This window comes from Scaptodrosophila lebanonensis, unplaced genomic scaffold (assembly GCF_003285725.1).
Source record: "Scaptodrosophila lebanonensis strain 11010-0011.00,11010-0021.00 unplaced genomic scaffold, SlebRS2 tig00000001-arrow-pilon, whole genome shotgun sequence".
NCBI classification, from domain to species: domain Eukaryota; kingdom Metazoa; phylum Arthropoda; class Insecta; order Diptera; family Drosophilidae; genus Scaptodrosophila; species Scaptodrosophila lebanonensis.
The window spans coordinates 14,541,662-14,556,766 of NW_022060529.1; the positions used below are offsets into that span (position 1 = coordinate 14,541,662).

The 15,105-nt window shown below is 39.5% G+C and overlaps 2 protein-coding genes and 1 non-coding gene across 3 annotated transcripts; 2 read left to right on the forward strand and 1 right to left on the reverse strand.

Moving 5' to 3' along the window:
• Nucleotides 1-5,093: 5,093 nt before the first annotated feature.
• On the forward strand, nucleotides 5,094-6,297 carry LOC115634072. Its single transcript, XM_030531619.1, has 2 exons — nucleotides 5,094-5,878; nucleotides 5,975-6,297. The coding sequence occupies exons 1-2, from the start codon at nucleotides 5,175-5,177 to the stop codon at nucleotides 6,108-6,110; spliced, it is 840 nt and encodes a 279-aa protein (XP_030387479.1). The 5' UTR covers nucleotides 5,094-5,174; the 3' UTR covers nucleotides 6,111-6,297.
• A 3,355-nt stretch (nucleotides 6,298-9,652) lies between these two features.
• Nucleotides 9,653-9,726, forward strand: Trnat-agu. Its single transcript has one exon. It is a non-coding gene; the product is annotated as a tRNA-Thr (tRNA).
• A 2,412-nt stretch (nucleotides 9,727-12,138) lies between these two features.
• Nucleotides 12,139-12,815, reverse strand: LOC115634567 (tctex1 domain-containing protein 2). Its single transcript, XM_030532390.1, has 3 exons — nucleotides 12,787-12,815; nucleotides 12,398-12,721; nucleotides 12,139-12,304 (listed from the first exon to the last, which is right to left on the reverse strand). The coding sequence occupies exons 1-3, from the start codon at nucleotides 12,813-12,815 to the stop codon at nucleotides 12,139-12,141; spliced, it is 519 nt and encodes a 172-aa protein (XP_030388250.1).
• Between the last annotated feature and the right edge of the window lie 2,290 nt (nucleotides 12,816-15,105).

The following is a 15,105-nucleotide window of genomic DNA, read 5'->3' on the forward strand; positions in this document are numbered from 1 at the left end:
GGATATAAGTTGTGGGCACACGAACAACAACAAACAATTTTAGTGTTTATTTCTGCTCAGTAGAGAAACGACAGAAGATAGACAGATAATCCAAATATTAAACAGTACAGGGTTGTCAGCTCCATGCTGACACCTGTCAATAGGTGCACTCTCTTCATAGCCTGCTGTGCCATCTTCAGCTTGAGACAGTGCGCGTAAAGGATCAGCATGTGCTGGATAATGGTGTGCTCGACCCATTGCATGTGCTGCAAATACTTGTGGAAGTGCTCGAAGCTCATGGACACGGCCTGCTGGTATATCTTCACCAGCACATTGGACGGTATTTGGGTATCAAGTTTTGACAGCACACTCTTGTCCAGTTCCTTCAATCGCAGCTCTTCAATTACCGCCTCACTCAATGGCTTCAGTTTGGGCATGCGGCCCTGTGGCGACTGCAATCGCACAATGATCTCCTTAAGCAGGCTCTGCTGCAGTGTGGGCAATGCCACCGGTGTATACTCCGTGCTCTTAAGGGTGCTCAAGGCATCGGCGTATTCACCGCGACAGATGCGCACAATGACGGCCTCGGCCACATGGCGTTGTCCCGGCTTCAATGGTGCTGGCATAATGTGAAGGGGTTTCCCAAATGATATAATTTTATTTTTATTTAAATATCAAAATTTTTAACTCGCTTTACTTAACGTTTCCTGAATTACTCGTATATGATGAACTGTGTTTTCATTCACGGCCTACTGACGAATATCCCAGCCACTGAATGAAAATGGAAAACGCAAAAAAAAAGGATAGCCCTTAATGCATAATCAGCAGAAAGGTCAATGAGGAACTATCAGTTGTCAATATTTTATTTAATTGGAAACAATATAAATTTACCCACTCAACTTGAGAGAAATTGCGGAAATGTTTTACAATTTCAAGCAACACTTTAAACTACGTTTTTAGTCTAGTGTCGGCGTAACATATTCCTTTAAAGACTAATCGTACAGATGATTTAACTAAATTGATTAGAACAAACATTTGTGGGGTTCGAATTGTAAATGAAGCTTGTGTTGAATTTTTTTTTAAACTTCCACTTAAAGTATTTGGTGAGATCTCACTATTTTAAATCTGCAACAATATTTTAATATTTTATAAAAAATATTTTAATTAAAAGTAATTCTTGACCAGTACACAGCTCCAATATCAAAAGTCGGCTCTTTAAAATCACATCTAAATAAAGGTTTATTGTTTAGAAGCTAGATAACCATATCTTGGCCTCTTAATAGTAAAGACTTTAAGAATCAAGATTACTAGAGAACAAATAAATAAACATAATAAAAATGGTTGTAAAAATTAAATGTAATTTGTGGTTCTTCAAAGTGCAAATAGAATGACACTAGGAAATACATTTACTTGGCTCCTTTAAATATACTAAAATATTTCTTTTTGAGTTGCAGTCAGAGACCTTGATTTTTGGCAGCTTTAGAGTACTTTTCAGCCGCGTATCAAGCCTTTTATTCTAACTACAAGATGTGGTAGCATTTTGAATTAGTGTAGTTGCTTAAATTTTCTCAAACTGGAGTCCCATAATTTTTATGACTTATATCATGGAATGGAGGGGAAAAAATCTTTCTATCCTTTGCCGTGCAAGTGGTAGACACTGTGCTGATTGCCAGCATCGCCTTAACCCGCGCTCATAAATTCGAGCACGCCACATATGGCGGCACAAATGCTGACGCTCCAAGTGCTCTGGCAGACATAAAAAGCTATGGCTGTGGCAGCAACAACGACTGCGAGCGTGGCTGAGTTGTGGGCGCACAATTGAAATGGAAATCAAAGTGGGCGTTCATGAGTTAAACACTCGACAGAGCGCCAAACGGAAGTAGCAATGTGACAAAGTCGCTTTGTGCAGCTCTTGTGGTTTACGACTTGTGCTCCTGTAGGAAAAATAAAATCACATACGACTGCCACCGCTCGAAACGGCTCGAGTGCCATTCAAGCAGGCAGTGCGCATATGGGATATGGCAAGTGGTTGACGACATGAGAGGCGGGCGCACGAAAGGGCCCTGGCAGCGAAGGAAAAGTGAAACAACGAAATAAAATGGCAGCATACGCCATTTTTTCATCATAAGGATTTCCGCTCCAAGCGGGCGCACATTGCTCAAAAATTTATGATTCTCGTCTGCGATGAGTTCATTATTTCGCAGGCTGCCAATGCCAATGCGTCGCCGAATGCGTCGTGTGTGGCGCAAGTAATGCGAAAACAATTTAATTTTATTGTTTTTCACATAAATTTGTGTTTGCATGCCAGCGAAAATATACTATATACTTGTAGTATGCATTGTTTCTCACACAAGCCATATGAAATGTGATAGCACTGTACTCATGTGTGTGTGTGTGTTTGTGTTTGTGTGTGTGTGCGTTGCAAATGGTCTTGGCCATATAATTGAGTCACGTTTGCCATGGGATTATGTTTGTGTAAAATATTCAGATTTATTCTGTGCTATTGAATGGCAGGCAACGAGGGATATTGCATGCGTTGTGATTTATATAAATTGCATAAAGAAATGCGCAAGTGCGAGGAGATGAAAAATTAGAAAACTTCCAACCAAGCAGCAAGTCTCCAAATCAGAACAAAATTGTTATTCTGCTGCTTGTTTTGCTCAACTTTTCAACATTCCCTAAGAATTTCAAACAATACTATACTACCACTTGTATCAACTGCTTTGCAGAAGTATCAATAGGTTTTTAATCATATTCATACTTGTATAAAAAGATAATTCACAAATTCGTGTATTATATTATTTGTATATTTAGTCGCTTCAGAATTTCACGCTTACAAGCAACCTATGACTATATCCATCAAGATAAAAGTAAAAAACTTAATAACTTTGGCCAAATGGCTTTATTTAATGCATTGACTTTTAATGGTTTCCTGTGTCAAATGGTTTGTTAAACATTATTTATTTGTTTTTGTATTTATATCTACTGCCAAATACTCCAAGATTTTCCATTTACCATAATGTTGGGAGTAAGTCATCCAAAAAAAAAAAAGTTTACTACCTACCTCTAATTGGAAAGACCTTGATAGATGAAAACAGGCCTCCCAACCGGTCCTTACCCTAAACTTTTCTCATTAGCGAAATGTACTACTAGGTACAAATATATATATATATATATAGTACTTTGTGGGCTCCACCTCCTTCTGCTTGTTACATTTTTCACATCCCGCAAACTTAATATACTCGTACTCTTTTACATTTCATGTACAGAGTATAAAAAATCTCCTGAGGTTTATATTTTTATAGACTTTCTACAACAGACATAAGCATCTAAGTCTAATGTAGCTGGCAGCCACTTTTCTATTTAAATGTTTCTGAATTTGTGTGTTCCTGTATACAAAATATAAAAAGTATAAAAAATCTCCTGAGGCTTATATTTTGTAGACCTTCTACAACAGACATAAGCATCTAAGTCTAATGTAGCTGGCAGCCACTTTTCTATTTAAATGTTTCTGAATTTGTGTGTTCTTGTATACACCTACAATCTTCATTTATACAAGTATTTTCTCGGGCTTTTTCTAAAAATGCGCCCTGTGCGATTAGTGACTAATATTTTGTATTTATATTTTGTTTTATAAAGCATATAGTTGTTTCTTCTCGTCAAATTTCCTTACTATTAAAGAACTTCATTTTAAAAACAGAAAAGACGAACAATAATCATTATTGTTCAGATTGTACAATAAAAATAAATAAGCAATGCAGATATTCACAAAAGACAGGATTGATATTTCAACTTCTTGGTTAATAATTTTGTCCAAATAGTATTTCATCTGAAACACTGTCACAGACATCTTACATTTTCCCTTTAACTTGCGAACATCATTATAATTCAAGGCATATTTGAAAGCTTTCGATTTGTAATTGTATGCAGTTGGAATGAATTACTAGATACTGAATCACTAATACTTTTAATAAAAGTTAAATAAATAAGAAGAAATTAAACTTTTACATATATGTATCTATTCCCTAGCTATTTAAGTCAATCTCTTGTGCGGGAATTTCTCGGGATAAGCCCATTGATAGTTTACGTTCTCTGTTTATACTTAATGCAAAGACCTCAATAATGAGCCATTTTATTTTAACACAGATATATGTTTGTAGGTACAGATGTATATACTTATCCGCTGTACGTGCCTATAATGCCAATTGCTTGTTCCACCGTCCCTTTCGCCAGTCGATTTAGGAAAAAACTAATACCGTGCCATAGAGGAAAAATCAAATTTCGTGCTGGCATGCAAGTTGAATGCCATGTCGGGCAAGTTGTAAACAGGCAAACGAAATTTAATTTATCTGTATCAGTTCCACTTGCCTCTGGATGCCAACATGTTGTTGCCACAGCCGGCGGTACAACATGTGCTCCAACAAATTCATCTGCCATGTCACAATGGGCGCAACGGTATGCAGAACTCGAAGGGCACAGCCCGCATCTGCAAACATATGTATGTACATATAGTACTCGTATATGTATGTATGTACTAGCAGTATATATACAATTTGATCTAAAGCTATGCTAGTTGCCAAGCTGCAGGCTGCACGTGACAAGACTCGGAGAAAAGTGAAACTTTTGTGTGCACATACGAGTGGATAGTAGATCCTTTTTTCGGGCAGTGGTGGTGGCTGGGGGCGCACCCAATTTTTTGGGGAGAGGCTGTCTTAAAGCAGGCTTTAAGCGAAATGTGTCATTAATCAAATGTTGCCCAATAACTTTGTGAGGCGTCAGCGGCTGCCAACCCTTTTACTGCCAACATTAGGCGGCCGTTTCTGAAATATGAACTTTTTCTCTGACGAATGCCGGCAGTCATTAATAAATTAGGGGTTAAAATGCCATAACAACGACGGCGCGGAGTGAAAAGTTTGCTTGTTTATTTAATTGAAAGCGAAACCGAGGGAAGCAGATTTGTTTAACTCAATTAATGTGGCGAGGGAGGGAGCGCAGCAGACGGCACTAACTCCGATTTCGATTGTGATTTTGATTTTGATTTTACGAGCGCAACACTTGACGCAACTGTCAATTCAGAGTTTCGTTTTGATTTCATACGACACCCCACACCAAATACAAGACACTATTTTGGTAATATTTTAATCACACTACAAGTAAGTACACTAAGTAGTTTGCGATAAATTGGGCTCAGCAGAATGTGGAAAATTGGAGAATGTCGCGCACCTGGACTGCCACAGAAGAGCGAAAGCGAAATATTGACTGCCAGCGATGGAAACTGCACTGGCTCAGAGGAAGATGAGCGCCCGCCGGACTTAGATCTGATCTATGCTGATTTGGAGAGTATGAGGCAGCGTCTTCTTGCCATCCGAAACACAATGGTACGCCCTGAACCAGAGCCCTGTTTAGAGATCGTAGCGTACGAGCAGGCAATACCCTTTAGCACCAAGGCACAACGCCAGCTGATGGAGCTGCGTCGAAACAACTGCATCATGAAGTGCAAAATTGAGGATATGACGCGGCACTTGCTCAACTCCCGGCAGCGGATGAAGGAGTGTGAGGCACGGCAAATTCATCTGAGGAAGCACATGGAGAAGATGAGCAAACAACTCGATGAATTCAAGGCGTTCATCACCAAAGCACAGGATAACTTCGGCATTTGCATTGAACGCTTCGAGCTGCACAAAAACTGCTTCGTGGACATCAAGGATTTTCGCGAAAAGGTTACCGAACTGATGTTCCAAATGAAGGAATTATTGAATAACAAAGTGCCGAAGGCGTGCCACAAGATTATGCGCAAAGCGATTCAAAAGGAATCTGTGGCAATGCGCTTCTTCTTACAGGCCTTGCTCGAAAGTGTACTCCAGTACACCGAGTATTTCCAGAGACGCGTGAGCACAAAGTGGGTACCACCGTCATTTTACACATATTCCTAGACTACATATATAAACATCAAATAAAATTACTAGTATAACTATATATATGTTTCATTCAACAGAACATATCAATCCGTCATGTCCGAATCGGTGAGTGCACGTTTCCCTAAATTTGTGCGAGAGCCACCGCCATCACTCAAGAGCCAGATCGTCAATGATGATGAGGAGCAGGAGTGGAACACACCCATCAGGACATGATAAGAGCAGATTGAGGCATGGGTGTTTTTCATTGCAAACTAGGGATTCAAGTTTCTCCATTGTAATTGCTTTCAAAATGTCGCTCAATTAGGATTATTGGCACTCGGCGGGGCTTAATGGCAACATAGTCGCCAATTGCTCCCCGCGGCCATAATAATTAGAAAACTTCCACTCTCCGCCTGCCGAAGTATATTTGAATTAATGGCGGGTCCGCTTAGAGCGGGGCATTTTCCTTATTTTTATTTTTTGGACAACACGTTAAACTTAACTGGCCACACCAAATTCTTTCTCGCTCTTCTTGAAAATTCTAATCCGACTTTGACTTAACCGCCATACAAATGTACGCATTCCCACCAGGATAAGGAGCTGCCTGCCTGACTGGCTGACTGCCTGGCTAGCTGAAAGCAAACGTAGCTAAATACGAAATGGGATCAGATAAAAACAAAGCAGATTTGTCTCGCACACACACACATAAAGCCCCCCCAAAAAAAAAAGGAAGAAACAAAAAAAGCTGAAAACCCTCGCATACGCGGCTACTGACAGCCCAGAGCCAAAGCCAGTGGCAACGAAACTCCAAGCACATCCTTTGGCGTTTGTCGAAATGCGTAAAAACTCAATTGCGACGCATTGGCAGACGGCAAACAACATGGCCAACATGGCCAACACGGCCAACAGAGCCAATAGACATGAGCAGCATGGGCGACGTGGGTTAAATACGCTACAGCCTCAATTGAGTGAGATAGCGCAAATGGTAAAAGCGAATTTATTGGAGTCATGTGCTGATAAGCGTGGCTTCTATGCCATGCTAAATTACAATGTAAAAATACGAATATACACGAGCGGATACATGGGCTACACAGACACAGATACAGCTACAGATACAGCTATGGATACAGATACAGCTACAGATACATGGCTACACGGTCAAGTTCTCGTACTCTGGCCTGTAACACAGGAAACGCATTAGATACTCGTTCCGACTGGCCCAACTGGCAGCACGATGATAAAAATCTGCGTAAAATGATGCTGCAATTTGATGAGCAACTAAGTTCGGGCAATTAGTTTGCTGAACGGTGTGCTCATCATGCGTGTGTGTATCTGACAGTCCAACAAAACTGTTGCGTCGTCTGGGGGGTCCACTAAGCTCTAATCGTGTGCCCCCCAAATGGCATTTAGTGCTAATGTGTTTACTTTGGCTTAAAGTTGTGGCACGAACAATTGACAGTCTTGGGCACTGTCTAATGTTCAGGATCGCTTTTCCATCAGACGTGAAAACACTGTCTGTCGTCAAAAGGAAAATGACACTGCAAACAGTTTTGACAGTGTCTCGTACATTTTTCTGATCCATTCGCTGTTATAATGTTTTTCTAACGATATATAGTCTCTTCTAATGCTCTTTTTAAGAAATTTATGTTTAACTATTGCTCTTTCGAACACAGCAGTGGGTCAAATAATTCATTTTAGAGCTCAAGGAATCTTCTTATTTCTTCTATTAATTGGTAGGGCAACTTTCAGTGACTTATATTTATTTTTAGGTGATTGTTGCATAAACACATTTATACTTTTTGAAAAGTTTAACCTTTAATTTCGCATTAAATCATGCACACTTTTCATATCAACAGAACTAAAAAACTCTATTTAAATAAGACAACTTGCAAAATACACCAAATATTTTGACCATTATTAATTTAATTATGGTCCGATTTGTCTCGACTTGTAAAGCTTACATGTCTGTTATATACAAAACATCGATGCAGTGCATGAACTGATAGTGCAAGATCATCATGTGACATATCGTAAGATAGAAGCATCATTTGCACATTATTTTGCATCAACAATTAGTTGTATAACAAACTTTCAGTCGTTGGATGCCCCATAATTTATCAATAGCTCAAAAAAAGGCTCATGTCGATTGATGTAGGGAAATTCTTAAAAAGTTCGACCGTGGTGTAAAAAATAGCTGACGAATCCTGGATATATATATGCGTATGAACGGGAAACGGAGCAGCAAATCGACCGTGTGGGTGTTCCAAGACGAGCCGAATCCAATAAATGGTTGCTCGCGCTCGAAGCACTGCGAGGCTCGTGGTCGCCTGTTTCTTCGGCTGAATGGGTCAGATCCGCTGTTGAGCAACGTAGGACGGTCAATTCTGAGTGGTACACGACCATCTGACTGCCGAAAGTCTTCAGAGAAATCATTCTCCAATATAACGAGCTCTCACACATCTCGTCAAAAATGTGAATTTTTGAGCAGTCAAAACATTCTCCGTACAATCCAGATTTGGCACCCAATGACTTCTTCTTGTTTTCAAAAATCAAAGGTTAACAGCTAGGTCAAAAATTTACAATCGCCGAAAAAACAGCTGAAGCGTTCAAAAACCATTTTTGGAATTGTTTCAAACAGATTGGAAAAACAACTATAACAAATGGTTTGAACGTATGCAAAAGTACATTGATCAGCAATGTCAATATTTTGAAAACAATTAAGTGAAAAATGTTTGTTATTATTTGCTCTTCCTGAAATATAAAGACTATTACCCCTCATGTACATTACGAGGTCTTTTAGGTACAACTCTGTAGTGAGTAAAGTGGTCATAAGAACTTCTTTATTCTGTAGATTCATCCAAAATTGGTGCATGTCATATAAAAATAATAATGTAGGAAGCTAGGAAATTAAACTATTTTCCTTGCACACTATTTCTCAGAACAGCTCATCATTATGCTTCGCATACTCACTTCGAATTCCAATCCTCGCCAGCAATTGCTCAATTGACCGCATACTAGGCCCAAATGGGAATAGCATGGCTGCATACCGGCGGCTATAAGTGCGACAGTAAAATCGGTCGTCAGCGTTAAAAGTTGGCTAAAACGTTGTTGGGGACGGTGTGCATGTTTGCTGCTCCACTGAACTCTTTGACAACCACAAACAGCAGAGATAAAAAGCGTTTTTCCTTTTTGCTAATAAGCCGATGTCTAGCTGGAGAAGAAGAAGAACAACAACAACCGCATCGACATCGGCACAGGCACGCCAACTTGCCTTTGGGCTGTTTTGCAGTAATTTCAAAGATACGAATACGAAACGCTCAAGTGGTTAAGTTTCCACTCTCATGCTAGCCGCTGAAGTACAAATAATTTCCATTTGGCCCAAACAGCAACGACAACATTTGCATTTTTTCTTCAGCCGGCAAATAGACAAACATGCCTGCTGGGCTCTAACTGTAACTTGGCCGAGTATTTAAAAAGTAGCTGGAGAGATACATCGTCTTATGCGAGTAGATGCGTGCTTGGGCTCTGCAATAGATAGGGCACAAGTTGTAGATAAATATGGCATACATAAATATTGCTGGCAAGTTCTGCTCAGAGCATGAAAAGTTTGTTCTTGGCCATAGTTCCCTTTGTATCTATGTGCTTGATGTGCTTGGCGTGTGCACACAGATACATAAACACACACACACACACACACACGCATATAAATGAGAGTCGAAGATACAGTTATGTTGGATGTAGGTTTTATTTACTGCAACTACCGTGCAGATTTCGAAGGCGTCGTGGCTTAGTTGGTTAAAGCGCCTGTCTAGTAAACAGGAGATCGTGAGTTCGAATCTCGCCGAGGCCTTCCTAGTAGTAGTTGTTGACAATTCTACATTTTTTACACACTAACTATAGTTTAAACAAAAGTGCTCTATAAATTCAACAAAAATCGGCAAGATGGTATCCGCCTCTCAGCATGGAATGGCAATCAATTGCCAATGCTTTCCTCAACTCTGTGTATGAGACGGACTAGGCGAGCGAAGTTATTGTTCTTGTTCTTCCTGTTCCTTCATATTTGTTTGGTTTTTTTTTTTGGTGCTATTGCTTTTGTTATTGTTGTTGTAGCATAATGGCCGTGCACGCCAACTGGCGCACTTGCTGTTAACATGTTTCAATTGCCGCAATAATTGTTTCAATAATCGTTAAAAGCACGAAAATTGCGCTACAGCATGACCCGAAGCGCCAAAGCGTCAAAAGTTTTGTACACCGTGTGTTCTTGTTGTTGTGTGGAGCAGGGGAAGAAGCAGAAAAAAGCTTCCTTAACAAAGCTCCAATTCCAATTCCGTATCGACGCGTTCGATTCTATTTTTGGCAGGAGGGCCTATTAAAGAATCACACGAAGGGGAGACGGAAAAAGCACAACAACAAGGAACAACAATTTGTGAAATCAAAGTTATTTTTAACAGAAATGTATATACTATACACCTAATTCTGTTTTTACGCGATCTTTTTTAATCTGTTTTGATTTAACACGGTTTTAAACATTTTATATATGGTTACACGACATTATTCCATTAAGCACGATTTAAATTAAGATGATCAATGTCTTTTTTTACACGGTTTTTTACACGACTTTTTCTGGAACCAATCTACCGTGTAAAAACAGAATTATGTATATTTTCTAAATGTAACCAAGTACATTTTTTAAAATTCTTTATAAATAAAGCATATTGATTGCAATTTATTATCTACTTTGCTGTCTTATTAGCCAAATTTCTTGTTAGGCTCCCATTTTATTTAATTCATTATAATTAAAGCATATTTAATATGGAATGGTATTTATTATCTATTTTGCTGTCTTATTAACCAAAACACTAAAAATAATAAAACAATAACAAAAAGTATTGAAAATCTTACGTTTTCTAAATATATATTCTATGCCTTACAATTAAATTGTATGCTTACATATATATCGAATATTTTGACTGAAAATCAAAGTTGTTCTACAATTTTACTTTTATAAATGAAAATTTAATTAAAGATAATTCCCTTATCTTCCCAAACTATGCCACACAACTTAGCCAAGCTAAGCAGTTGTTGTTCCACAATTTTCAATGGTACTTCTATATATAATTTCATTAAAGAACTATAAATAAAACAAGATAGAACGCTACAGTCGAGCAAGCCCGACAGTAAAATATCCTGTACTCTCCACAAAAAAGAAAAATTAAAAAAAAAAAAATATTTTTTTAAAATTAAATTATTAAAAAAAATGAATGAATTAATTAATTCAATTAAATTAGAATACATGTTTATGTTCAGTTTTAACAGCATACATTTATATCACGTACCTATGCGTGTTTATATGCGTGTATGTATGCAGCACAAAGTTGAACCAAAGCAGCATCAACAACAACAGCTGCGGGCAGCGATTTTACTTATGGCTATAACTTTCTTCAGAATTGACCTATCATGATGAAACATGATGCACACGGACACATAAGCACTAACTGGATGTAACTACCAAAAATGATTTCAAAATTCCAAGCGATTCGGAAGTTATACAAAAAAACACGAATTGCGGGGGAGTGGGGGGTGCATCGAAAAAAAAACTCAAACTCGTACTTTCTCGGTCTTAGGAGAATATGGAAACCAAGTTTGGTTATTCTAGCTCTTATACTTTCTGAGATCCTTGCGTTCATACGGACAGACGGACAGACGGACGGACGGACAAGGCTATATCTACTCGGCTTCTCATCCTGATCAAGAATATATATACTTTGTGGGGTCTGCCACGCCTCCTTCTGTGTGTTTCATACATTCGCACAAAACTAGTATAGCCTTTCACCCTTTGGGTACAGGCTATAAAAATAGTTAAAGCTAGTTCCCTTATCTTCCCAAACTATGCCACACACCTTAGCCAAGCTAAGCAGTTTCAAATTTTCAATGGTACTTCTATATAAAATTTCATTAAAGATCTATAAATAAGAATTTAATTAAAGATAATTCTCTTATCTTCCCAAACTATGCCACACACCTTAGCCAAGCTAAGCAGTTGTTGTTCAAAAATTTTCAATTCAAAAATTTCAATGGTACTTCTATATAATTTCATTAAAGAGAATTTCCTCATCTTCACAAACTATGCCACACACCTTAGCCAAGCTAAGCAGCAAACTTCAGAGGGCGACCAAATTACTTGCTGGTTTGTGTGCCAACTAGACTTTTAAAAAGCTTCGAAGCTTCGACACGCCACCATATACGGCAGAGGGCTCCTTGGCTAGTCCTGGTACACCAGGTAGAGCACAACAATCATAAAGTATGTGGGCCGTTCGAATACAAATTGCGTAAAATTATCCCGCTTCTCGTCCATCAGGTGGCACATGCTCATGTAGATGCCCTGATTCTGTTTCTCCACGATGGACAGCAGACAAACGATGCGATGCCTGTGTATATATGTACAAGTAGATTTGAGTGCGATATAATGTGGGTATTATTATTGTTGGTTTTGCTTTGAGAGTGGAGCACAGACCACTTACCGTCTGTGGTTTAACTTCTTGACCCGATCGCGTATTTCCGCCGCCAGGCTCTCCACCAGCTGCAAAGCTCGCCACGAGTCAAAATTGCGACTGAATCGATCCCACAGCAGACGCTCCTCAATGCAATCTTCGATGATTTTCTGCGCACGTTCCATATTGAAATTGGTGTGAAAGAATTTCCAATCATTTTTTGGCTTCTCCTTGCGCTCTCCGTCGACCAGCTCGCCCTCCCCGCTGGGATGCTGGAGGGCCCGTCGACGGGTTAGCATCGATTCGGAGAGCAGCGCATTCATGCGATTTGTGGTGCGCACCGAGGCGGTTATTCTGCCAACGAAATCGAAAGCAAAAGGTCAATTTTGGGATTAATTTCGGTTCAACTGGTCGTGTACCGCGTCTTCATGCTGCTCCAACTTGACATAATGCCCCGACACTGCTCTCTACTATATTTATTTAGGCCAAATCGGACAAAACAGTCAAGGCGTGCGGCTTAACTGCGACTACTACCTATTTTTCTATCGTCGTTGCTGTCCTCGTCGCCTGTCGCTTCCACCTTGTCCGTATGTTGGTTTATTTCTAAACTATTCATTCATTTCAATGCACTTCTAAGCACTATATTCTCCATTTCTATTTCCACTGCATGTCCTACTTATGTACTATATTCTATGGGTAGTATTCGTATTGCCTTGCATGCCGTTTGTCAGCGGCATAAATTGAAAATTTTCAATACGATAGATTCAATAGCAACAATGAAACGACCGCCGCGAAAATGGAAAAACAAATTCCTTGCGCGTCCGTCTGAAGACTGACATGCAGACACGAGCTGTTTCCTAGCCAGGTCGACACAGGAGCAGGTATCCACACATCATCAGAGCGTCATGCACTTTGCTCGTCATTGTTTTTTGTTAGTTTAGCAAACTCTTCACTTTCAGCGGCTGCCGCCATCAGACTTTAGTTTTGATTTAGTTTTGCCTTCCGTTTGCGTGCCGCTTATCATAAACCAACCGAAACTTTCGCTCCAATTGCACCCTGCCGGCTTGCTGGAGACGTGGGTGTCATCCTCATTGCCACCAGCTGCTGGTCGGGTGGGCTGGCGAGCAAAGTGTTGCCATATGCCGCCACTCGGCTGAATTGTTGCAAATAGTTACGGCTGTGGCACGCAAAGCTTTCTCAAGTTTATTGCTTCTGATCGGATACTTTGCGACACCTTGGCTTGTGCGGTTTGCTTTAAGTAGTTTTCTATGCCCAGACAATTGATTGATTTTATAGCACCGGTGCTCAGACAATGCTCGAGCAGCGTATACAACATTCGAGGCAATTTTCGACTTTGTATTAGCTTTTATGAAGTTATTAAACTGATATAACTGCTCAATCACGGGCGTTTCGTGCGATGACTTAATGCCTTCAATTGAATCACTGATGGGACTCAAGTGTACGAATGGAGACATGCAACTACTTATATTGGAACTATTCATATTCAGTCACTGTCTTGATGTTGTAGGATAGGCAGATCAATCAGATACGAGCTGTGAGCTCTCTGACCTTCCTGGAAGAACCTCTGTGCAAATACGATCCGGAAAAAAGACCCTGACAGCCCTGTCTGTCTGTCTGTCTGTCTGTCTGTCCGTCTGTATGAACACCTGGATCTCAGAGACTATAAGAGCTAGAGACACATAACTTTGCACAAAGATGCCTTATGTGTGAACGCTATACGAGTTTGTTTTATTTTTTTGATTTTCCCCCCACTTCCCCCTATGGGGGTATCTCCGTAACGCCGTTCGTATAATCGCTTATGTCTCGGAGACTATAAGACCTAGGGACATCAAATTTAAAATCCAAGATGCCTCATGTACATAAGTCCCAGATGCCTTATGTGAATACGCAGAAAATATGTATTTAGGAATTTCCCTCCTTCCCCCCTCTCCCATGCAATTCGCGATTTTCTCTAACTTGGAAATTCTTGGAATTTCGAACTAAAATTTTGCAAATACCCCCAGATAGTAATTATGTGTCCGTATGCCAAGTTTCATCATGATAGACCGATTAAACAAGAAGTTACAGCCATTAATATATTTGAGGTAAAATCGATCATAAACATTTTTTTTAATTCTCTTACTTTTTTTTTAATTTCTATAATTATTCTATACAGAGTAGTTCAAAGTCGGGACACCCGAATTTAGCTTTTTTACTTGTTTTATTTTTTATTTGGCTGTCAGAGATGCCATATATTCACTCCATTCCCTTCAAATCGCTTCAAAGAGGGCCGAAAAATCGGTGAGGACGACCAAGAACATCAACTGGTGAGCAACACGTTAAGCAAATCTATGAAGTGGTAGTCGATTGACAACTAATGGATCAGTCCATACCATTTAAAGTAGGGTTGGGTGTCCCGTCAAAGTGAAATTTTGTTTAGTTTCAAAAACAATCCACTCGTTTATCGTGATTTGAAGGCGATTTAATAGATCTTAATGAATAAGTAAAGGGTTTAAAAGCAATAATAAATAGTGAGGGTTATATTTGCACATTGAAGGACCGGGGACAGGCCTGTTTTCTTCTATCAAGGTCGTCCCAATGACACATTACGGAGGTATCACCATATAGGTAGTTAAATGTTTCTTGTGCGACTTACTCCCAACATCAAGATAAATGGAAAGGCTTGAAGTGTTTGCGAGTAGATATAAATATAATGTTTAATAAACCATTTGACAACC